This window comes from Anser anser, assembly GCF_964211835.1.
Source record: "Anser anser genome assembly, chromosome: 3".
Lineage (NCBI taxonomy): Eukaryota > Metazoa > Chordata > Aves > Anseriformes > Anatidae > Anser > Anser anser.
In genome coordinates this window covers 96,140,597-96,166,404 of record NC_139722.1, presented here as the reverse complement: position 1 = coordinate 96,166,404, position 25,808 = coordinate 96,140,597, and the positions used below count along the sequence as shown (strand labels likewise).

Here is a 25,808-nt window from a genome sequence, read left to right as displayed (position 1 = left end):
GTTATTTGTAGAAAGCTGTTGACACTGACACCAAGATTTTCTTCTGCGTGGTGATAGTTCAGAACCCATCGCTGTATCTGTGTATTAGTCATTTTACCCCTTAAGAATTACTTTACATTTATTGCTTGATCCTGCTGGTATCCTTTGCAATCAGTTTTAGTTATGATTATGCTCAGTAATTTATTATCAGGAAACTTAATTCCCTCATCACATCTTTTCCTAACTATTTAAACATTGAACAGTGCAGATCCTTTTGGAATTGCATAGAAAATTGCTCTTAATCAGGGTCTAATCCCTGGCAAAACTGTCTCTTTTACACCACAGCAGCTGAACAGCAACAGTCTTTTGTGACAAATTTTGTCAAAACCTGTTTGAAATTCCAGGTTGGGTGATGCCAGAGCAGCTGCGTGTGTATGTGTCACGATTCCTTCAGAGGATTCTGGCAGACCCTTGACACTTGCAGTCGCTGGTTTTCAAGACGCGTTGGTAGGAAGAGACCTCGGGATGTCTCTAATTCCACCACCCGCACAAATCTTAAGTGCCCAGGGCCTTTTGTCAAGCTCAGCTTTGTATAACTCCAGCCATGGAGACTCCACAGCCTCTCTGGGCGCCTGCTCTGTGTTTGACCAATCTCGTGGTACTCAGTTGTTTCTTTACATCCAGCAAGAACTACCCATGTCCCAGCTTGTGTCTGCTGCTGCAGGCAGCAATAGCCTGCTGTCCTATTGCCATGTACCTCTGAGAAGGGTCTGGCTCTGTCTTCTCTATGCTCTGCAGCTTGGTAACTACCAAGCAGGTGGCAGTCGGGTTTCCCCTTCACCCTCGCATCTCAAGACTGACTGACCCAGTTCCCTCAGCCTCTCTGTGCGCCCTCTGCGCAAGCTCCCCAGCAGTGTGGTGACTCTCCAGTGGCTGGGTTTGCTCCAGTATCCCTGTATCTCTCTGTAGTGGGGATCCCAGAACTCGACAGAACATCTGGATGTGATTTCACAACAGCCAAGTAGAGGGGAAGGATCAGCTTCCTTGCCCCGCTGGCTGCACCCATGCTAATAATTCCCAGTATGCAATCGTCCTTGTCGCAAGGGCATGCGGCTGAGTAATGTGAACACATTAAACGTGTTTTCCTTTTACAAGGTCACTGTTGGCTCTCTTCATGTTCCCGTATTTGAGCTGTATGCCTCTATTAATAGTTCAGCCCTTTTGCCGGTCTACAAAACTACTTACTGAAGAATGTTATCAAGTTTGCCCTGTTTTTGTTCTCTTGAATGGAGAGGAGTTTAAGCAATAGCTAAACACCAGCAGTGTCCCTGCTCAGCAGTTTCTATTTGGATGAATTCCACCTGGTTCTGAAAACTTCTTTTGATTCATTAATCAGTTTGTCTTGAAATGTTTCCTATGGACACTTCAGTGTGAAATAGTTCCCGCACTTTCCTAATATAAGGGTTTTGAAAGTGAGCTTGTTGAAACTTCCCAGCAGTGAACATCGTTACATAGAATTAATCCACTTTTTCTGCAATGCCTTTATCTGGCATATTTTCATCACACCTTGATCATCTGATATTGTTACAGACACTATCATGCTTCTTGCCTTTGATGTCTGAAAAACAACACCATCAGATATAATACTCAAATTTTTACTTTTTTTTTGAAATGCCTTTTAATTTCTCATAGCTTTCCTTACTTCACTGATATTAAAATTTTTAGTGTTCACATGGAAACCCATATTTGATTTTAGGATTTTTTTTTGTTGTTTTTCACAACTTTCTATGTAAACGTTTTGCCTCTGGTTTTACACATGGGGGTGATACGGAAACCACAAAGATTGTACAAGTAGTGCATAAAGATCATAAAATTCATTATGTTTTTCATGGGAATCCATATTGTGCATTAAAGTCTGCCATTGTTAAATATGTTTGACAGATGGCAATACTTTGGAATACCGACCAGGGACCTTTGGTGAACATGTTTGCCTCAAGCATGGAAATTGTGCTTTTTTCTATTTTTCAGTCTGTATTCTCAGTCAGCTTATTAATATCTCACTGTGATTCAATGTCTTTTTTTTTTTTAACAGTGAAGACATTTAGATGGAAAGATTTCTTGCTGATTACTTCATAGTCAATAATTCCTTATTCCCAGAGTAACTATAAAATATTCACTGTATAGCCTGCCCTTATTTTACTAAGGGAGACACTGGAGACATATCTTTCTACTCTGACACTTAAAATATTTCAAGAGTTGTGGAGTATTAAAAATACTCCAGGCACTATATTCAATGCATTTTCTTCACTGAGCACAGCATATTTTGTTATATTAAGAAAAAAATAATAAAGTACTTGGAATTTCATGTTAGAGTCCTTAATATAGTGAAATAAATGGTCTGCTGGGTGTAAAACACCTGTGAACAACATACTGAAGTCCTTATTTCAGTCATTGCTGTGGTTACATGACCTGTGCATTTATATTTTTTTTTGCATAGAGTTGGATAGAATCTATAGAGATTGTAAATTTTGTGTTTTTCCTCAAATATAAATTGTTCTATATCATCCATTCCTGTGTCTGTGTACTCATTGCCTTGTGTTGGATTGAAACACAGGAACATTTTGGTAAAACACAATGTGGATACAAATTGAAATTATAATTGCTATAATTTATTTGTAATACCTAGTTCCTGTAAAGCTTGTTAGAAAATGCAGATCTGTGTGTACACATGACACACATACAAGGAAATGTGCAGGTTGTTGTCTGTACATGAGAAGTAATTCCATGTAAGAGAATTCTAGTTCGACAAAATCAAAATACGAATGCAGTTTTGTATGAAACAGAATAGCTATGTTCTAGGAATACTGTGCGTAGGGATTATTTATGTGGTTTCAGAAAACAGATGACCCATTCACTCCAATGAGTTTAAAAAGGATAGTTTAGTTCCAGTAATCTGGAAACTGCTTAACCTGGTGGCCTGTGGATTTTTGCCTTAGGTTGATTGATTCTGCTCCTCGAGTGTGAACCTTTTCTTGGTAACACTTCTGTGTCTGGGGCTTTTAGAAAGACTATGTCTGTATATTCTTGGTGCCTTTAAAGGTGTGAGTTCATAGTTTTAACATCAAATTGAGGTAGTTACTGAACTGCCTACTTTTTGTTTGCTTTGCAAGAAGCTGCTAACTTTGAGACCTTTGAGCTCTGTCATACTTGGTTACAAATGGGTGAATTTGTTCAAAAGTTCATAGTAAAGTTTTTTTGTGTGTTTAAGATTTATCATGCCACAATAGAGTGGAACGATCTGAATCACTGTACCATGGGAGTAATTCATGACAGAACTCAGGCTTCAAATTTAAAGCCCTCGCAGTTCTATATTACACCATTTAGAGCCAGAAAGACTTGTAGAGAACAATAATGTGAAGAGTTCAGTGTAAATTCCTGCTAATAGCCAGAGCTGCTTTTATTTTAGTACGCATGTTTTCATTTGTGTTTCATTTACCTAGTTGACTTTTTGCAAAATGACTTTGTAGGCAAAAAATATAATGACATTTGTGTTAGAACTTATATTAACTTTAAAAATAATTGAAAGAAAAAATCATAACATCACTTGCATAAATGAATACATAGCCTGCTTTTAAATATCTATCATTATTAGCATTGATGAAAAAAAAGAATGTGCTAAAAGGGGAAAAAAAATCAGACAAGAAATTTGTGTTAAAAACTGGAAACTGGCTGGCATGTCCTAATCATATTTGTAATGGTAAAATGTTTAAACTGAGTTTTATTCTTTGAAATTCTCAGATGCAGATCGACATTGTGAAATTGCTGGAAATCCTCTGAAGATCAAAAGCACCAGAAAGCCACTGTCGTGTATCATTGGGTATTTAGGTGGGTATCTGCTTCCAGAGAAAAATGAATCGAATGATCATTCAGTGTTTACTGATGGTTAGAAATTTTCTATGCGTAAAATGAGAGATTTAACAAGAAAACTGTAAAGTGAATAAATATTCTGTTCTGCTACTCTATTCAGCTGCAAAACTGCATGACTGAACTTGGAGGATCTGGGCAAAAGGCTTTCTGATACTGGTTTAAAATGGCAGAGTGAAACCTGATGTAATTCACAATGTGAAAAATAGTATTTTAAAGTAAACAAAAAAACAAAAAAAACCCACTAAAACGGGAGATATTCAGTACGCTCAATGCTGCTTTGCATCCATGCCTCTTGAATCCATATATAAAACTCCCATGTACTGAAGGAGCAGACTTCAGCTACACAGACACTTAATTTGATGACACTCTTAATTGGATGACATAATAAAAATAATAATAATTAAAAAAAAAAGTGAAGAAAAAAGTAAAGAAATCTGTACTGAGATTATAGCCAAGAGGACAAGGTGCTCACATAACATAATGGGGAGAGGAGAAATTCTAGTAATTGTAATTTGTTATTAAAAAATGAAAATAGTTCTCTTTGTAAGGAACCACTACTGACTGTTAAATATTTACAACTAAGATATGGAATACCCCAGAGGACTTTTATTAATCCTGAAATATAGAAATCAATCTATTGATCAGAATCTGTGAGTAAGTCTCCAATATATTAACACCATTCTACAGTAGTAAAGATAAAGATAGAACTAGATGGTTTTCCTCAGAATTTTAACCAACAGGAGTTTGTTTGTACTAGAACAAAGTAAACAATAACAGTCGCTTGCCTTACTGAAATAAAAATCAGCAATTAATATAGTTTTGACAATTATTCCAGAACATGAAGTTTAACAAAATTCAAACTTTAAAAAAATGGATAATGAAGAATTAACGGCTCCTGTCACTGAATTTTGATTCTCCTACCCTGCAGTTAAAGAAAAAAAAAACAGTGCTAACTTCCTACATGCATCCTGGCTGTGTTAGGTATGCTGCCATGGGAAGGAATGAGAGAAGGTTTGCTTTGATTGGGAAGATCTGTGGTTGTGGGAGGGGATGATGGTTCATCTAGTTGACCCCTTTTGGGTAGCCAAACGAAGAAAGGACACCATGAGTGTACTAGAAGATGCTGTATGTTTTTAGTGTCATGTTGTCTAGTCTGAGAGGGATCATCTTGGTACCTCTGAAAGCATGGTTCTGTAGATTTAGCGGGAGTAAATGGATTAACAATGTCGGATATCATTATGTGTACTTAGGTGAAGGTTTCGTGAAGAAGATTAATGCTAATATACAACAGGTCATATCATCATCATAATCATAATATTAAATATCATGTAATAGTACACAGCCCACAAACATACTGGAGTACAGTTAACAGCATCTCACAGATTCAACTCTTATTGAGCCCTACTGGTGAGGCACAAAGGATATATCAATGCCCTGCACATTGTGGGTCATCGCTTCTCTTTATCTCTGTTCTGCTTCTTGGCTGCCAGTTCCACAGGTGAGATAGGTTAAGCATTAAAAGTAAGCCCTGTCCTCGGGAGAGGTAGGGCTAATCCCCCTGTAATCTCTTCAGTCTTCACTGTGCTTACTAAACAACCCCCCTAATGTGAGCCTCCGGCTAGTTAAATGTCCTATATTGCCTCTTGGTTATGAGGAAACCAGGCTAGCATTTCCAGCTGGGATGCATACTGAGGAGAAGAGATGAGAGAGATCCAACTGCTTAAGCACCTCTGGAATTCAGGCTGCTTATTTAAGTGTCTCAGCAGGAGACTTGAACTTTTCTTTGTTTGCTTTGTGTATATATATATATATATATATATATATATATATATTTACCTTAGTGGCATTAGTGGAAATGGGAGATGTTTTTACAGTTTTTATTGCTATTACTTGAGACTGCAAGTTGGTCTCATAATAAAAATTCCTAATATGTTGTTCAGGTATTGTTTCTTCCATTTTATTTTTATTTTAATTTCAGAAGTGATCATAGAATCTGAATCTGGCCAACTGGTTATTTGTTGTGTGCCTAAAGGGATAATTTGGATTATTTGGATGATATATTTAGTTCTCTAAGTCAGGAGAAGCTGCAAGTGGCTAGGAGATTCTCAGTGGAAAAAAAAAATATACTAGGCAATAGAACAAGAGTGGTAGCAGTAGGACTAAAGGATTCCTAGTTACTATTGCAGTAATTCAAGATAATATAAAAATTCAGTCGAAAACCCTGAAATGCCTCACTGCTTCAGGTATGATGAAGCAGTTAGTTAGAAAGTGCTGTTCTACAAAATGTGCAAATATTTGAAGCAAGTCTATAGGTAGAGGTTGAGAGTGTATGGTGTAAAGACCCTAAAGTAAAACTTTGTTGAGAAGTGGTCCTAGCAGTTTAATTAAGTTCCTTTCTAGAATTTAAAGGGAGAACTTGGTCCTGCTACCTTCCTCTGCTGCAGAAAGAGAAGGGATTGCTGTTGTAGTAAACTGAGGATTAGTGATCTGCAGACTGAAGAAAAGTTAAAGGAAGGAAATGCTTCCTTCCTCACCTGTTAGCATAGCCTGGAAATATAGAATTTTATCTCCTATACGCTGTAGACAGAAGGAGTTTGTGTTCTAGTCTGTTGATCCAGCTGTGTTGATCCATTATTGTGGTTGCTACTGGAGCTCCTTGGCAAATAAGATAATATTTTAGTGGTATTAGCCCCAAATGTTAATAATTTCCTTCTGAAAATTGAAAGATGTTGCCAAATGAGCATTTTAGAATCCAAATCCCACATAATCTTCAACAAGCAGCACAAATCTTTCTACTTTCTAAGGTGAAATTTCAAACTGAAAGAGGGTTCATAATATGGAGCACACTTCTGTTCCCATTTTAGTAAAAAAGCAAAATAGACTCCTGTTCTCTACACTATGGAAAATGGGGGATGATGCTGTAAAATCAGCCTTACAGGACTGCCTTTAGGCAATTACCAGTGTGTTAGTTTTATGTTACTCTTAACAACTACCAATGTGATATCCTGCTTGACTCTTTTTAATCAGAATCTCTTGAAGCATCTTGGATAAGAGTATTCATGATTTAAGAGTAGCATTGCATGCTGTGACCAAACCACTTGTTAACTAGTTAAGCATAGTCTTTCCCAATCTGAAGATTGCTGGTGCTGTGCCTTTCTGGCATTCTGTTCCCGCTACATGTTCTGGCGAACGCACTGTGGCCATCATCACTCCTTTCTACCTATTTGGATATGGATGAAACTGTTTGGCTCTCCCACCTTCCTTTTTCTGCATTTTAAGGGTTATTGCGACTGCCTAAGTGTTGTCGCTGTGCATCGGCAAGCTCCTTGTGTGGGTGGGTGGTTTTAGTACCTGCAGGCTGGTTGTGAAGGCTTGCAGGGAGAATGGGCGTGTTGTGCCAGGCAGGTGTGTGCACTGATAATGGGCTTTCCTAACACTTGTGGAAGAAGAAAAATCAGCTATCGGAGTGGACTTTGACTCCTGTACAATCATATCTGTTTCTCCTGGGTGATAACTGAGCAGCAGAGGGTGGGGGGCCTTCCCCTTCAACACTGAGCCTCCTTTTATATGTTGCGTATTCCCACCTCCTGCGCTTTATTTTATACACAAAAAAGCAGAAAGGAGCACTCTGAAGAGTGCAAACCTGGGCTACAAAAGTATTTTATTTTATTTTTCTTACTCCCCGCAGACAGCTAGCTCCTGGTTTGCAGGCCAGCCCCTCTGCCAGCAGGGCCTCACTCTGCAACCAGCAGGGGACTCACGCGGCAGGCCTCAGCCCGGCCGCAGGCCTCGCGCAGCTGGACAGTGCTGTCTGTCTACTGCTGCTGCTCTGCGTCTTTTGACAATTTTATCTGGCAGATTACTGGGAAATTTTCATACAGCTGTATCAGCTTTTGGCAAATGCAGCAGCTACCCGCTCTGAGGCACACTGGGCAGATGAGTTTCAGTGCCTCTTACCTTTCCTCCATCCATAAAATAGTCCTAATGCACGAACTCTTTTAGATCCTCTGGGACATTTGAAACCCTAATATAAAGTCTGGTGGTACATGGGAAATGCAGTGCAATCTTGACACTTTTGGTTGTTTCTGCTGCAGTTTTGGGGGTAGTTTCGGCTCCAATCTTTTGCTGTAGCTCATTCCCTGACTCTTTAATATAGCAACTTATATGTGGGAGGATCCCTTAAAGCTTGCTCTTGTTACAGAAAATATTGAATACCTTGAGGTTTTCAGGTGGTTTCACTGTTGTAAAATGCTTTTATTTGCTTGATTAAAAATCTGTAGGTGTGTAGCTCCAATACAAAACTCAAAAGGGAAGGAAAATGCAAACACTAAACTGTTTCAGTTTGATCTGTATTACCTCTTTACCTGTGAAAACCTTACAAATCTACACCATTGTAGTGAACTCAGGCAATCTAAAACTAAATAGATTTTTTTTTCTTATTTGGAAGGACAACAGGTATGAAAACTTCTGTTCAAATTGTTATTCGAGGTCCTGTAAATGCATTCATGCTGAAGAAACTTCCATTTCACTAGAAATTTAAGTGTAAATTTTGTAAGCTGAGTGGACTGAAAGTTTTTTTTTTTTTGTATAAGTCAAGTATTTCTCTCTCTTTTGTCTTAAACAGAAATTCATCCTGCCGTGAAACCCAATGTAATCAGATCAACATCAAGCCTTCAAAGTCCAAGTGCAAAACGGCTGCTTGCACCCTCTAATCACTCTTCACTAAGTATTTTGGGAAAGAGAAACTACAGCCATCATAATGGTCTTGATGGTATGTGTAAAAATATAGAATAAATATTATTTAAGTTTATGAATTGCAAAACTTTCTATGGGCCTAAAATAAAGTTTTGTGACTTTTATGTAGGGAATATGGTTTGAAGAAATGACGTAAAATAAGGGGGTACATTCTGACAAGTATAAGATATAGATAGCATATTTATAGCATTGATTCTTAATGCAAGGAATGATGATTCATATTCACTGAACATGGGTATCAATTAATGCCATTAGTGCCATCTCTTACAAAAACTATTTGTACCGTTTTTCCTACTAATCTTTCTACTCTATAGGAAAGATCAGGAAAGGAATAAAACAAATTTGGTGAAAAGGGAAAGATGCAATGAATGCTTTATTTTGACTTACTGCATTATTATTTGAAGAAATACTTTTGCAGAGATGTGCACTGCCTTTCCTGAACTCTTTTTGTGAGATGTAACTTTTGTAAGCAATTACCGTATTTGTACTGCAATTCAATATGGTGGTTGGGACTAGAAATCTGAAAGAAGTTAGGCTCTGAAATAGGCTGTTCCGGACGTGACTGGCAGAAAAGACATGCTGTTTTCATGCTTCACAGGGCAAGGTAGAAATGAGAGGGACTCATTTTAGACAAGATAATAGGAATAGTATTCCAAATACTGGAAGGAAAACTTGATCCATTATCTTCCTAAAATCGTGTTTTTCTGTCATTGTCAATGTTATTTGTATCTTGCAGTGAAAATACCTACTGTACACTTAACAATACCTAGAAATAACTATATATTTTGACAAAAAGTGGTTATTTAATATATACGGTAGAGAGGATCGCTTGGACCTTTGCTCAGCGTACAAACAGCCTTTACACAGTAGGCAAATAACATGCATGGCAACGCAAGCTATTCAGTGGACCGTGATGACAACCATGTGACTTAGATAAAAAGATGATGCTGTTAATAGGCATAGCTATAAATGCAGAGCATTTCACACAACAGAATTTTCACTATGGACTTTCATTCTGAAGTTCTGTAATGTCGATCTGGCACTTACTGCATGTAATTATGAAAAAAAGCTGCTTTTTTCCCCTTCTGGAAGTGCTGGTCATTAGATTGGATTCTTTACATGATCTTTGAGAGGAGAATGACTTTGACCTGGTAATGAAGATGATGTTACATTCCTACTGCAAAGACAGTTGTAGCAATGAGTTCAAGGTAAACATTATTATGACGGTTTCCCCATAAGGAGATGACCTTGGAAATTCTTAACATTTTTATTCTATTTAATATCAATGTTCTCTTCAACATAAAGCATTTATAAAACCAATCATTAGCCACATTGATTAGTTCATATCAAACAGATAAGTGTTAAGACAATTTTCACAAAGTGGCATCTAATTTGAAAAAATACCATTGAGAACTGTAAATTATTGCTTTAGGAGATAATTATTTCTGCTTATCTATTTTCTATGCAAATGTAAAGAAAGCTTATATCCTAGAGAGGGGAAATCTACGAGGTGTATTTTGCTCATGTAAAAATGGTTATTTGGGTTCTTGTCCCCCTTTTTAATTAAAAACATGCAAAATATAGTCTATGCAAACCGTAAAAATAACTTCTGAAATATTAGGTGTGATACAAGAATGATAATGGAAATGCAAAAGAATAATTTCCAAATGAGATCAGGTATTCTAAAGTTAAAAGTGTAGAAGTAATTCCCTAAGCAATGCTGTGTAAAACTTAGTAAACTGAGTACCTATGACGATCCTTTTTTTTTTGTGTGTGTATGGTTCTAGATTTTCTGCTACTTTTTAGCATGTGCAGAGAGCACAATGGTGTGCGGAAATAGTTTAGTCATTACTAGTGTGTACTACTGAATGCTGTTTTTATAACATCTGAAAGTTACCATTAGCTTTCTCAGTTCTTCAGCCTCATAATGAAGGAACTGCAGCAGGCAAAGGGAAAATCCTTGTGTGGACCTGGGAGGCACAGCCTCACTCAATGATGTTTCCTTGCTGCTCAGATGGCTTGGTATGGGATTGATCTTCTTAAAGAGTAATTTTATTAGACTCCTCAGTTGAACAGAAGTCAAAGAGAAGTTTAAGGAATATCAAACTAGTTGCTGGCCAAAGCTTATGCTTTCGATGAGTTATCTTCAAGTTCTGTTAACATTTGTCTCAGCATAAAACCAATTGCACTATCACCTTCTGCCATGTATCAGCTTTAACTAGCCTTTTTATTTACCATCAGTGCTGACTTGAATCATCTCAATCTCCATTTTTTAGTAGTAGTTGTGGTCCTCTTGGCTTTTTTCATTTCTTAATCCCTTTCCCAGGAAATAAAATGCACAGGAAAGCTGATCAAACTAGTAGCAACAATACTCAACAACACCCTCTGTTCCTTTTGACTGAAAAATGGCTGTCTTTCATATTTGCCATTTAACCCCTACTCTGCTTATTGCTAAATTAAAAACCAAACCAAACAAATAAAGAAACATTTTGGGGTCTGTAATTTATTCAGCTTCTATTCAGTACAGAGCAACAACTGAGTGACCAGAGCAATTTGAGAAATAGTGGTTTCTGCGTAATTGCACTAACACGTGTATTATTTGTGCAATGAAAGGTTTTGCCAGCCCCCAGAGTTTTCATGTTACTATAAATATACTAAAAAGCTTTTTTGGTTCCAAAAGACTATTGATTGTTGCTGGTTTTATTGCATTGTATAAATTAACAGTATCCAGAAAGCCTACTATGGAGATGATATATTCTGTCTACCAATTCATGCTTTGATGAAATGAGCAAACAGAAATGAGCACAGTGAGCTTACATTAAGTCTTATCTCGAGCTATTTTCATAATCTTAATGTTATTGACATAGAAATGTCTGCATGTTCAGGTTTGCTTTTTTCAACAGTATTGGAAAATTGTTTTAAGCCATAGAAATACGTTTACTTAAGATATATGGTAATTTACAGTATTCAAGTAAATGTTACTTAAGCTTGTGTAAATATGTATTTAGATTGACATATTTCAAGTCATTCTTATTGCTTAGGTGAGTTGAGTGTTTAAGGATCTGTTTAAGGGAGTTGGGTAAGATTATGAGAAAAACCATTAGTATTTGGTTTAACGCTTTTAAGAATATCATGCCTAAGTAAGAGCATAATTACCATTTTGTAAGGTAGTCTTATGTTGGCTTAAGTCAAGAGTTTGGCCAGTGTAGCACAAGATTCCCTTTCATGTCCCATGTATGTGTCTCCAGCAAAAGTCTGGTGCAACTGATAGGGATAAGGGAGTCTGTAATTTTTGACTACTATTGCTTGATCTTTGTTGAGAATGCTGAGGGAGATCATTTATCTCTTTTCAGAAATAGTGGGGCTTGTCCACTGTAACTTGCTGTTAAAAGATCTGATTATCCGTCACTGATGGCTGAGAGATGTAGTTCTAGTTCTACGTATGATCCATATATAATGCACAGACCTGAATAAAATTGCACTGCTTAAGCACTGTGTATCGCAGCTGTTATTCTGTACTGTTGGTGTCTGCAAAAGATCGTGATCCAAGGGTATTTTTGCCCCTTCACAGTTAAAGATCTTGTAGCTGTTTGTGTCTACTTTCTTGTAGGAGGAAGTTTTTCTGGATGGTCTTTAAAAAAAAGTGTTGTTTCCTTTATTTTCAAATAACAGGAAATCTTGCATTCTGTAGGATAGAATGAAAAATGTTGGAAACTTTTCTCTGTTCTGGAAAAAAATCACAGTATTTTGGGGCGTTTTCATGTAATATGCATGCTGGTGCTTTTAACTACACAGAGATAAGAAAGAATATCCATTGCTGCTGAAAATAAAATCAACACAAGGTATTTGAATGATTTTCAGTAGTGAAGACAGTCTCTTTCAAATGGGAAAGTTATTTCTTCAGAAAATCACGACATTGCATAATGTTGCGTGTATCTTATTTTATGACTTGAGTTGACGATGAGAAGATTTAGGTGTGACTATAAAGTGCTTTGTAGATATTTTGAATCAGATCTTTAAATTATAGTGTCTGAAATTATTCCAAGCAATTACTTTCACCCACAAGCTGCTTAAATGTGAGCAACAGTACATACAAGTATTCAAGTTTTACGTCAGGCTGTTGTTTTGGAAGGGTGAGTAATGATAATTTTCCATTTAATATTTGGAAGGGTAAAGGTATCCTACATGACTGTAATCTCTGTCAACTGGCAGGCATTTCCTAACTTTTATATGCATCAAAACCAAAATGTCTACAGGATATCCAAGACGATACCATCACTAACAGAGATTGTTCTGTGCCTGATGATACTGTTTTCGTTACTTGTGGGAAGAATCAGGAGAACTGGTTGTTCATAGCTGAGGACTTTTTAATCAACAATCCCAATCCCCATTCTCTCTTCACCTTTCCAGACCTTTAATACTGTATTTCAGGCTGAAATGTCTTAATGCCTTCAAGAGGATTCTTTTAACAGTCATACTTCAGTTTCTTAGGGAATTGATTATTGAACTCATCCGCTGTATCTAAGAATGAAATGGCAATTTGGGGGTCCATTTTTATAGCAACCTGCGCAACTGTAGCACAGCAAGATGAGAAAGTTACATGAGCAACTGGCAAAGCGAGAAAGACCTCAAAAAGTGTACCTTCTCCCCTAGGTGCTATTTTGGTCAATCTCTCTCTCTGCTTATGACTAATAGTATTAGCTATTGAGATAAGCAAGGAAGAAGGGCTTATATTTCACTCCTGTTTTTCCACTGGGAATTTCTCTCCTTTGTCAATCACAAGAAAATATATGCAGCTTAACTGACAATCATAGAGACTGGAGTCTTTCCTGCCCCAAATTTTCTTAAAACAGAAGAAAATTCTAACACGTTTCATTGTAATTCATTTCACATAAAACTATGCAGAATTGTTAGAAGAAAGCAGTTTTCGCTGTTGGATTGAATTTATCAGAAGAGGAAGATGTCTTTTCTCTAAAATGTCTGATCTTTGTTATCACAACATTATTTTTTGGCAAAGATGGAGATATTCTACTGAGATGTCAGGCTAGCAGTATGGAATGCATACCAAAAATATCTGGCACTTAATTTTGAAAAATAAAACCATAAAATATCTCTCATATGTTTCATATTAATAAACTATATGCCTACTTAAATTGTTATAAGCCTCATTTTACATACCAGACATTTCCAACTGGAAGAGAAGAAATGGGATGTGATAAGATACTATGTGAATCTACTTTTACCATTTCTTCTATGCTGAAACACAAAGTATAATTAATATTGTATCTCATTTTTCTCAAAAGTGAGAAACAAATGCTATTTATTGTTCTACTGCCAGCTTTTTCTCTGAAATTTTCTTTGGACACGTGCATTCTAGTTTTGATCTTTGGTGTAACTAGCAAAAGTTTTGAAATGTTTGGCTACAGATCTTTTACTGAAATATGTGCACTGATCCTGATGGAAATGTGAGCATGGAGAGCAGATCTCTCTGGAAATATTGATGGTGCTGTTATGTTACTATGAAAGCAGAGGACTATGAAAAGGGTGTTTATAACTCATGGTTATTTCCTGACTTATACAACTGAGAGCTTTTATATATGTGACAATGTGAAATGCTTTATGGTAAGAGACTTGTCATGCATAGTTCTATATAGTCATTAAACCCATCTCTGATCCTCAAGAAATTAACCTAAAACCCTTTTTACCTTTGATTGTTGCAACTTGGACAACACTAGCCAATTTCTGTCTATTTTAAGTATCCAGTTGGAAGGAATCATTTTAAATGTTTAGTAGAAAAAGAAAATGCTCTAGCACTTGCATTTCCGAATGTGTATTCTTTTTGCAGATGTACAAATTATGATATTGGAGATGATGAACTACTGACAACTTCCAGTGTCCAGATTATATACCTGGAAAATCACAGATTCTATAATTACCCCAGGGTGTCACTGATGAAATTGTCGATCATTTGTAGAACTAAGATACTACATCCAATGTTTGTGTGTCAAAAGCGTTTTTGTTGTTGCTTTGTTATTTAAATTTTTGAATCGTAAAACATTTTCCCTTCAGTTCATTTATAATGAGTTGATGATTTCCCCCTCTCCACTTCTGTCTTCATGCATCCGATCTCAGTGATACAAATGACACTGTGACTTCAGGTGAAAAATAATCAACAAGGAGGAAAGTCATTGAATGTGTCATTTTTGTCAGGGAAATAGAAGAGAAATACCTTTCCAGAAGTTATTAAAATGAGAAAATCATGTTATCTTGGAATGATAAACGTGCAGTCATCATTTGCCTATATTGAATTCACATTACAATTATCTCCAAATTAGTGGAGAGCTTTTTATTATAAAAAAAAAAATAAACAGTCTTCTGCTGTGTGTCCAAAGGCTGCTAAGTCTGTAGAGTATTCTTTCAGTAGGTAAATGTAAGCAGCATGAACTCTTTGTGATGAAATTGGTCACAGGACGACTTGGTTATGCAAACCCATGTTTCCCTGAATTTATCTGAGAAAGAACTCATCCTAAGTGTTAACATAGCATATCACTGTGTTATGGTTTTGTTTGTTTGTTTTAAATATAGATGGTTGAGTGATTTTCTTTTGCCTAAGTGAAAACACAATTTCTATTTAATCATAGTTCTCAGGCTTATTGTATCTTCTGAAATATGAGTTATTTCCAAGGATGTTAAGTACACTATAAATCGAATAGGGGATTTTTTTTTTTTTTGCTTTTATTTCCTTTATTTCAAAAATGTATCTTTGGATTTGTAAGGCTTCTTTGTGTACATTTGGTTCTGAAAACCTTAAATTTAGAATTGCATTCATACTTTGATACCCTACTTTGAGCATGCTGTACATCGCTTCCATTTTGTTGTACTAAGGAATTCCTGAAAATGGCAGTTGAATAGAAAGAGCAAACAAGAGGGACTGCACAAAGAGAAAAAGGGAATTTCATGGTGAACTGCCCTCTATTTCTGCTGTTTTTGTTTTGTTTTTTTTTTTTTTTTACATGCAGGTAATGTGTAGGCATGAAATTACAGTAATACTGGCTTTTATAACTGGCAGAATAAATCAGCTCTTAAAACAGTAAACAATAAGAACAACACTATAATCAAGTTAGCATATAAAACATCGCAGATAACCAGAACCTAATTCCTGGAATGACTACTTTCCACTGGTATTATTTGAAAGAATTAAAGTTTCAGAAAGACAATCCTGTCTGTTGGATAACAGGGTTAGCAGCATATTACCTCATGAATTACTGGTTCTGGATTTGAGATCTGGAGTTCATACTTAGAGTGATTCTGTGTATGATTACTGTCAAGTGGGTTGATTATTTTTCGTAAGCTGTGATTGCAGAGTAGTACTTCTATTTTATTGCATAATGTAATATGGAAAGCACATTCGAAAAATGATTAGGCAGTATAACTGAAAAGTTCCTGTGTGGGGGGAAGATGCTTTGAGATACGTTTTTATGTTTCCGTGCTTTCTTGCTTTTTCTTGTCTGTATATTGTTTCTCTGAGTTGTGGTGAATGGAGTTAAATCCAGTTGGAGGCCAGTCACAAGTGGAGTCCCCCAGGGCTCAGTGGTGGGCCCAGTTCTCTTCAGTATCTTTATCAACGATCTGAAAGAGGGGATCAAATGCACCCTCATTAAGTTTGCAGATAATACCAAGTTAGGTGTGAGTGTTGATCTGCTCGAGAGCAGGAGGGCTCTGCGGAGGGATCTGGATAGGCTGGACCGATGGGCCGAGGCCAACTGCAGGAGATTCAACAAGGCCAAGTGCCGGGACCTGCGCTTGGGACACAACCCCAAGCAGTGCTGTAGTCTTGGGGCAGAGTGGCTTGAAAGCTGCATGGTGGAAAGGGATGCGAAGGTATTGGTGGATAGCCAGCTGAACATGAGCCAGAAGCATGCTCAGGTGGGCAAGAAGGCCAACAACATCCTGGCTTGTATCAGAAATTGTGTGGCCAGCAGGACCAGGGAGGTGATTGTCCCCTTGTATTCAGCTCTGGCGAGGCTGCACCTTGAGTACTGTGTTCAGTTTTGGGCCCCTCACTACAAGAAGGACATCGAGGTGCTGGAGCATGCCTGAAGAATGGCAACAAAGCTGGTGAGGGGTCTAGAGAACAAGTCCTATGAGGAGCAGTTGAGGGAACTGGGGGCGTTTAGCCTGGAGAAAAGGAGGCTCAGGGGAGACCTTATTGCTCTCTACGACTACCTGAAAGGAAGTGTTAGCAGGGTGGGGGTTGGTTTCTTCTCCCAAGCAACAGCCAAAAATTTCTGCCAAATCAGGGTGTAATTTATTTTGTGGAAGAAATTGGTGTCTCCTTGGTTCCAAAATCTTACTATTCAGTTTTAAATGAGTGCAAGAGTTTAAATTGTGCAACAATAACACTTTAGTCTTTGCTAGATATAGAAATTTTTGACTATGTCTACTACCTAAATAGTTATTTCCCTAGCTTTTCATTTATATTTATACTCAATTCTTTCTGAAAGATGTTTGGCAATTTAGATTATATTTTAGTATCTACAGCAATTAAAGCTAAGATGTATATCTGGAAAAAATGAGAATGCTTTTATTGTATGATAAAAGAGAGAGATTACCCTGCAAATATAACAGATCTTTCTTCACTTCTTTGCTTGGTTTTATTAATAGGTTATCAAAATGCTAATATCCTGGAGTTAACAGCTGTTGGCATTGTATTAACAGATTCTGTAAAATATTCTTCAAAAATATGATGTTTAACAACCTCCGGGTACATCCTGTTGTTATGTGTTACAGTCCTCGTCTCCCTCAAAAGAGGTATTATTTTGGGACATTAGTAATACAATCATGATAATCATAGTTTTATAGATTTTGTATATAAATCTATGTGAAAAACATAGTACCTCTGAGTAAGAGTGGAGATATTCTTACTACTGAAGTTTCTGAATATAAAAAGAGTGGGGTTTTGTTTGTACATTTTGGTCTTTTTGTGAATGAGTGGAAGTGCTCTGCAATTTTTCTTTGTATTTCAAGAGTGAAGAAACCACATTCTTTTTGTTTAATCTGATGTTCAAGTCCTTAGGAAATGCAGTTGTGCTCTTGGTGATAGTTGTGGTTTTTTTTGTTGTTGTTCTTTTTCTGGAAGTTGGGCTTGTAACAGAAATGAGTCCTTTTTTTTCAAGAGTTGCTCAGATGGTTATACTTCCCGTTATGTAGTACCTGGGTTTTCTTAGGAACATTCCTGAAATGTTATTTGACTGAAATGTTAAAACAATAAATAAAGCTGTAGTAACCAAAAAAAAAAAAAAAAAACTTCACTGTAAAGACAGAAATTCAGTACATGGTAGGATTCTTCTCTCTACTGTAATCTTCTCTTACTTGATAACAGCGCCAAATATATTCAGGAATCAGGAAACAGAATTTCATTTTTATACTACCAGTTTAAAACTCGCCTGGAGGACTGGTGCCCTAAAAATATTCCTATATGTGATTATTTTTGTGGGGAAAAAAGAGAGGGAAAGGGACCTGGGAGAAGATCTCACAACTAAAATATTGGAATCTAGGTAGCTTTTCACATTACAGAACCTTTATCGATGGGAAGTTATTGATGTCTGTATTTATTATTAGATTTGATGAAGGATGAAGAGATCTGCAGGTGTATGTAAACTAGATGTTGGAATTACTGTTGAGTGTTGGTCACATAGAAGTTTCTAAAGAATTTTAAAATAACTTTTCTGTCGGCGATTGAACTACATCTTCAGACTGGTTAAGATAACTTCTCAAAATGAGAGAGAAGTACTGGTTTGATTTAATTACCATTTAATTACCAGTTTAATTACCATTTTTTCAGGAAGAGATGTGCAGCTGTTCTGTCTCATGTCCTTTTATTCTCTTTAATACCATTTTTAACAAGAACAAAAGTCATGGAGAATTCTTTTAAGTAAGGAATGCCAGTTGGGACCCCCATGAGGATCTCAATTTGGAACTGGGGCAAGATTAACTAACCAAGTGTAATTATTGTACATTTATTTCACTTGCAGAATGGAGACTGCTGATTCAGTTCTTGCATAATTGAGGACATTTTATCCAGAACTGCAGCTAGTGTTGTGTGAACTCTATGTACTATAGCCAATGATGAAATTTTACCCAAATTTTTGAGCAGGTCAATGAGACTGATAGTAACATCATCTTGCATCTTACAGATCATCAGTGTTTTGTTTTTAACTTTTTTTAGTTAGCGGGTTAGAAGGATGTTTAGTTAAGTTATCCTGCTTCAATAAAGAACAGAGCTGTAATATGACTGCCATAGTGTTATAATGCCAGAGAGGATGAGTCTTCTGTCCTTGGGGAAAAAAACAACAACAAAAGCAAATGTACTTTAAGTTAAATAGGGGGATGAAATCTGCATTAGCTGTTGGCCTGGTCATGATTTCTCAGCAAATAAATATAACTGTGTATTCAATTGACTAACTTGTAATCTCTCATATAGGAGAGAGTAATTAAGATTTCTGAATGTTATAATTCTCAATCTACTTTGTCAGTTAAAACAACAATCATTGAAAATTCTTAGAAAAAGTTCTGCATAGTTTCATAGAGCTTTTTCAAACATGAATAGTTATGAAATTATGTTGATACTCTGTATTTTTTTCTGCAGATCTTATCGTCCATGTTAAATGATGCCACATGTTAAAAGCAAAATGAAAAAAAAACAGTTCTTGAAACATGAAACATGAATTATTTCCGTTTTCATATTTTCTTGCAGAGAAGATAATTAAACAAAGGGAATGAGTGCATTTAACAGTATACTATAACCTGCCATATATTTTCAAGATCAGTGATTCTCATGTTTGCTTCATGAGACATCTTTCCAATCTCTGTGTTTCTGGTATGTTTCTTGTAGATGAACAGTACTATCTTAGCCTTCAGGGTGAGCCTAAGAAAATAGGTTTTTTTTTGTTTGGTTGGTTTTTTTATGGGTAAAGACAATACTCTAATGCACTGTGGTTTTTGTTTTCCAGAATCATCCAGCCATACAACAAGAACAATAATGGTAAGTGTAAAGGATACTTCAGGTATAGGTCAATCTGTAGATACAATTTGTCCTTTGAAAACAAAGTGAATAAAGTAGTATCACAAGCTGTTGGCATGTTTTCTTATAAAGTCCAGTATCCCTGTAGAGACAAAATGGGTCTGTGAGCCACCATATTTCATTGGAAGTTTTGGGAAAAAATGTCAGGTCAAGTAGCTTACGAAGTAGCAGAGCTGTATGTTTAGATATATAAGCATCCAATTACAGTTCTGTTGTTGTGTGTTTAAGTGATTATTATCATGTCAAACTAATGTTCATTAAATCTTTAGCATACTATGTGTTTCACATGTCAGAGAGCATTTAAAGTTCAAAACTTACGTTAATTCTTGCATCACATTGCGATGCAGCTGTGAGGGTTGTTTCTGACTTTACATTGAGTTTGATAGTTTGGGTTCCAGAAACAGGGAAAATACTTAAACAGCATGACAAATTAAAATAAAATAAATTTTTATGCATAATAATGTCATGGATTTAGTGTCTATCTTGGGATTTTGTAGGGTGAGAAATTTTATCAATCTTTTCCTGTTTCAAGCTCCTAATAAAAGTTAGATAAGGATTGAACAAAAATTCACATAAATAAAATCTCTGACTGGGAGTATGCCTGTCTTGCAGGAATCTGGGGGGAGGCCTATCCACTTTTGGGAAGAGACCAAGTTTTGAGACAAACTTTGACATTTTAAAACAACTTCAACAAAACATGGTGTGATTAGAGCCTCTTTGTTTTCATTCCTACAGTTTTCAGTGTCTCTTCAAATTTATTACCTCATGCTTGTACAGCATTTGTGGGACATGTAAATTCCCATACAGAAATATTTCCTCTTTGTGATTCAGCACAGAGGAAAGGGCAAATTTAGCTCATTGTCTTTATCATCAATAGTCACTAACAGTCCAATGCAAATGGATAATAAATCAGTAAGGGCTACAGACCACAAATTTTCAAAATGGTTAAGGTGTGTCTGAAAAAAAGCGATGTTTCTGTTTTCTACTGGATGTTATATATTCCTTGTTTATCATGAATTCGGTTTAAATAGACCTATATCCAAATAAGATGCTTAATCAAATGAATTTCTCTGCCATAAAATTTTGGAAGGGATTGAAAAATATTTCAGTGTTTTTCCAATTTTAAATTGATATCAGGAAGAGAGCTAGAGGTTAATGCTGAGTCTGTTGGAAACTTCATTCTTCATTTCCCTTTAATTCGTTTCCTATTATTTTTACTCTGAAGATAATACACATTTTGACAGTCTCTTTCCAACGCATAAGAACAGCTGTAAAAATTTAACCAAAGAAATGTTCTTTCCCTATATAAGTGTGTCCTTACGTAAAGAACAGTCAAACTTTAAAGTGATAAGAGAGAGGTTTTCAAATAGCTTGAGTTCTGGAAGTCCTTGTGTTGTGAGCCTCCCCAGATCCCTCTGCTGACAGTTCAGACCACTCGGACTAATCTGTGCAGTAAAATAAATGTGCTGTAATTGTCCATTGCACTTAAATAAATAGAATGCAATTAAAAATAGCTATGCTGTTTAGTGTGAAAAGGTTATAACAATGCCAACTCTTCTCTGCTATTAAAATAACTGAATGTATAATGGAAAATTTCTTACTCACCACTGAGTAGGGAGATTATATCACCAAAGCTTGAAAATATATTATTGAGTGGATTAGAAGCAGTCTGAGATTATCTATTCAATCTAGACACAGTGAAGCAGTACTGTTGAGGTCCATTTTTGAATGACTACTGCAATAAATAATTACTTTGAAATAAAGTCCACATATTCTGACTGATTATGGTTAATATTATAACAGATACAAAGTTAAAGCATGATAATCAATCAGAATGAGAGAAGAGTGGCAGGAAATCTGCATATTGCCTAGGATGCTTTGATGTAAAAAAGCTTTTGTCTTAGCAGGGAAAAACATTTGATATCCTTGTACATTGCATTGCAGGTGGTGAGATAGCATAAGTACAACACTAAAACTGACCTTGTCTCTGGAGATTCAGATTTATGTTTAAATCAAAGCTAATGAGGAATAGAGCATACTTTGCTGAGGAAAAGAATGTACATTTTTTTTTTCTGAGAACATTAGCTCTATTTTTTTAAAGCTCAAGAATTGTTTTTGCATTCAATTACAATCATGGCTCCCTGTTTTTTGTTTCAAACTCCTGTTTGTAAAAATAAAGTACTAGAAAATAGTTTAGGGGTCTGTGTGCATGTGAAGGGTGAGTCTGTCTTCTGCATTTTAAATATAAACCAGATTTCCTGTTTTTCTGTGGATAGATGGCTGTTAGTCTTTCACTACTAATTTTAGTGGTTTATGTAAATAAATATTTACTTCAAAATGCTGCTTTTAAAGGCGTGGTTTATTCAGAGGTTATATAGCTTTTGTGTAACTTCTGTGAAATGGAGAGGCTATGAACATAGTAGTATTTTAGCCTGGCTGCTTTGGAAAGTAAACTTTTTTTTTTTTTTTTCCCTTCTCCTTGCACAGAACTCATTGGCTAGGATTTTCAGTATTGCATCTAGTCTAGGTGTTTTGTCAAAGGTTAAATAGCACTCAGGAGGTTCAAAAGTAATATTTCTATGACTTAGTTAGTTTCTTGTATATGATCTATAGTTCGCTTTTTTTTTTAGTAGCCTTCATGTTTTGTTAAATGAAATTCTGTACCAAAAATGAATGTGTGCCTGCATGCTAGTACCAACATTGTGTGGTGATCGCATATGAATGTATTTTGTAATTTTTGCATTCATCTCAAATCTCCATGAATAAGTAAGCTAAACTAGCACAAAACTTTGATTCATTTGAGAGAGGGAATGTTAATGCCTGTACAAATTAGAACACTCCACGTGTGGCAAAACCAAATCAATACCTAATTTAAACTCAGTGTAATTCTAGATTTGGTTTACGCTATACCCGGTATAATGAGGTCAATGTAAATAAATTGAACTAATTAGTATGGATTAATACCGACCATATTGAGAATACATGATTTCTTCCAGTCATTTTCTTCTCTGTCTAGAAATTTTATTTTGCTATGTTTAATTTGATTTGATTTTTTGCTTAAAGATGAGAAAAAAATGTTAAAAACACTAATTTAGGTAATGGAAAAAATTCTCTTTTGTAAGGATGGAAAAAGGATAAAATATGAGAAATTCAAGGCCACTTAGGAATTTATGATAATCCAGTTAAACATTCTTTCAGTCACAGCATAAAGATTCCCCATTAATTTTTACATTACACCTATAATGCCTGCTGGTGTTACATATTTATTTCAAAGCTGAATCTCTTTTCAGAACCTTCAGGCAGTGGGGAGAACACCAGTGGCTCTCAGTGAATAAATGCTTGGCCATTTATATCCCAGTACAAGCTGAGAGACAGACAGGAATCTCAACTACGTTTGGGATCTGGGTCCCATTTCTGAATTTGTACAGGATTCCTCTCTGACTTTCAACATGCATCTCATTCTCCTTGTGCTTGAAATTCCTTTGGGATCTAGAGATGATAGAGGATTTACCCTTCATAATAAGATGCTGACTTAAATCACCGCTTTAATGTAAGGTGTTTGGAGTATCCTTGTAGTTGACTTTGGAATGGTATCCAAACTTTGTTGGACTTGTAGGTGCCACTGCAACACGTCACGTGTATAGTGACTCTACACAGCTCATAACAACTCTGGAATGCATGATTTCCTTTATGAAGGGATGTATTGCATTCGTTGTGTGTTAGAGGTGTCTCAGTTGCTCACTAAGAAATGAGCATTTGTGTATACAAATGGAAAACTCATGTCCCTGCCAGGTGAGCATTGATTAATAGCACCTGCAAGCAGCTGACAAAAATTGAGCTGTGTACCAGTCTGTGAGTGGTACAGAGAGAGATGGTGCCTCTGCAGAAAAGTTTTCACAGAGGACAGGAGGCACTGTGAGGGCATTTTAACAAATGAGCTTCCCATAAATTTCTCATCAAAGGCTTGTTGAAGACCTTCAAAAGATGGCCACTGGTCTCAGAAGCCTCTGAGGATCTGAGTTTGCAGCACGGAGACCTCTTGTTTGGCAGGCGAACCTGTTCAAAGAGATTATTCTGTGCTGACTTTTTTCTGAATGCAACATGTTGCCTTAAAATAGTGACAGGGATTTTTAATTACCTGCTGTGGCAGTGGGGCTGACTGATGAGGGCTTTGTTTTCTCATCAGGTCTTCAATATATGCATTTATTGACACAATGAAGTAACATATCATCAGGAGGCTTCTCTCTGGGCGTCCTAAAACCAAGTTTTGGTGTGGAGATGGTTTTCAAGGCAGCTCACATGAGTTCAGAAACGTGTTTCAAAGAGTTATTTGTTGAGGTGCATGGACAGACTCTAAGTATCCATTTCTTGAGTTTACTTTTAGTCAGCTTTATGTGAACCTCCCTTAGCCTAGTGATGTTTTTGGGCATAGAGCAACTTTCTTCTAGGGATACAAGAGACCGCAATGAATGCAGCCAGACTGAGATGAGGAAAAACTTGTGAGGAAGGAGTCACTCACAGGGGAGGAAGGTTTGTCCAACATGCAGTTGGCAAACTCCGTGTGAACCTCCTGCTGCTCTGTGACCTGCCAGTGGTATGTGGACTCTCAATACACCGGTGGTTTTGTTGCAAAATGACAGCACAGCTTATTAGTAAAGTAAATAGTCAAAATCAAAACGCCATCTGCTAATTGCACACAGCAGTGTTACAGCGAAGTTATTGTAGCATTCTGCATGCATGGTTTTTGTTTGAATAGAGCTTCTGTGGTAGTACCAGTGGTATTCCTGAAGCTTTTGTAGCCTTTCTAGCATAACTATGTGCTGGAGGGGAAAAAATAAATAATAATAGTAATAATAATAATAATAAAGCATGTAATAAGTACTCGGTATGAAAGGTCTGTTTGCTCTGGGTGTTGCTATCAGTATGACAGTTGCATTGAATGCTTATTTTTATACAGAGTGGTAAATATATATTTTTAGAGGAATTAAGGAACTGATTTTCCACTTTTAATTGTTCAAGAAATTCAATTGTTTTGATTAACTAGAAATTAAAGATAACGTGGTCCCTAACACACAGACTGGAGATCTTATTTTTCCATTGTCTTTAAGTGAAATATAATTTCTCCAAATAGCATGAAAGGACTCATGGAAAAGGGAAAAAAAAGGGAAAACAGTAATCATTATGATGCAAGAGAGACAAGATGATATTGTAACCCTTGCACTGTTTTCTGTCGTGTTATGTCTTGTCTGGAATAAGAATTAGGTTCTAAGAAATGTAGACAAAACAGAATTTTGGATCTAGTAATGACATCTGTCTTTGCCAGGGGAAAAAGTATTATGAAAAAACACATACTTTTTCCATAAAGTTTAGCTGTTTTTCAGAGTTTATGCCATAGAAAATGCACTTCTTGTACCTTGTACATTTCCTGAACATGTTTTACCTTTGTCTGATTGTCCTGAAGTAAAGGAAATATACAGTGGTGAATTAGAAAGGAAAAGATACTAGCCACTATATTTGAGAACTTAAATGCGTTTCTGACTGGGGAAGCACAGCAAAAAAATTGCCCTTTGAGCCCTTGAATGTTCCTCGGTAATATATGACACTGTCAGGTAAAAATAATTACTTTGGATGTACTATGAAATCTGTACAGCTGTCGTATATGACAGTGTTTTCTGTGCATGAATTGTTGCTTTTTTAGCAGTATCTACTTTGTGCGCTAAGACATCACCAGGTAAATACCTTTATGAATTTATAATTTCATCCAAACTACGTATTTTATCCTGAATTTATGCTAAATAACAGCAGAATTACTTCTAGCATCATGTCCCTTGCTTGTTCCTCTCCACCAAAGCCAACACACACACACAAAAAAAAAAAAAAGTGAAAACCAAACTGCAGTCTAAACAGTGAATGAGAAAGTGGAAAAAAATAGGCAAATATTTGGCAAATACTTAGAAGGACTACAAAGGAAGATTTACAGCCCTGTGTGCAAGAGCAACTAAATCCGGTGTAATCTTTCTTTGCCTCTAGGGTAAAGGAAAATAGTTTCACTCTTATCTGTGAC

At 36.3% G+C, this 25,808-nt stretch overlaps 1 protein-coding gene across 10 annotated transcripts in view; it reads left to right on the top strand.

The window, feature by feature from the left end:
• MTA3 (metastasis associated 1 family member 3) overlaps positions 1 to 25,808 on the top strand; it is a 199,007-nt gene that overhangs the window by 91,502 nt on the left and 81,697 nt on the right. For all 10 annotated transcript variants that reach the window (XM_083828826.1, XM_083828830.1, XM_083828832.1 and 7 more), the window contains exons 15-17: positions 3,778 to 3,864; positions 8,531 to 8,677; positions 19,674 to 19,705. In XM_083828826.1, coding sequence (XP_083684952.1) covers positions 3,778 to 3,864; positions 8,531 to 8,677; positions 19,674 to 19,705 — 266 coding nt within the window. The remainder of the gene's footprint in view (positions 1 to 3,777; positions 3,865 to 8,530; positions 8,678 to 19,673; positions 19,706 to 25,808) is intronic.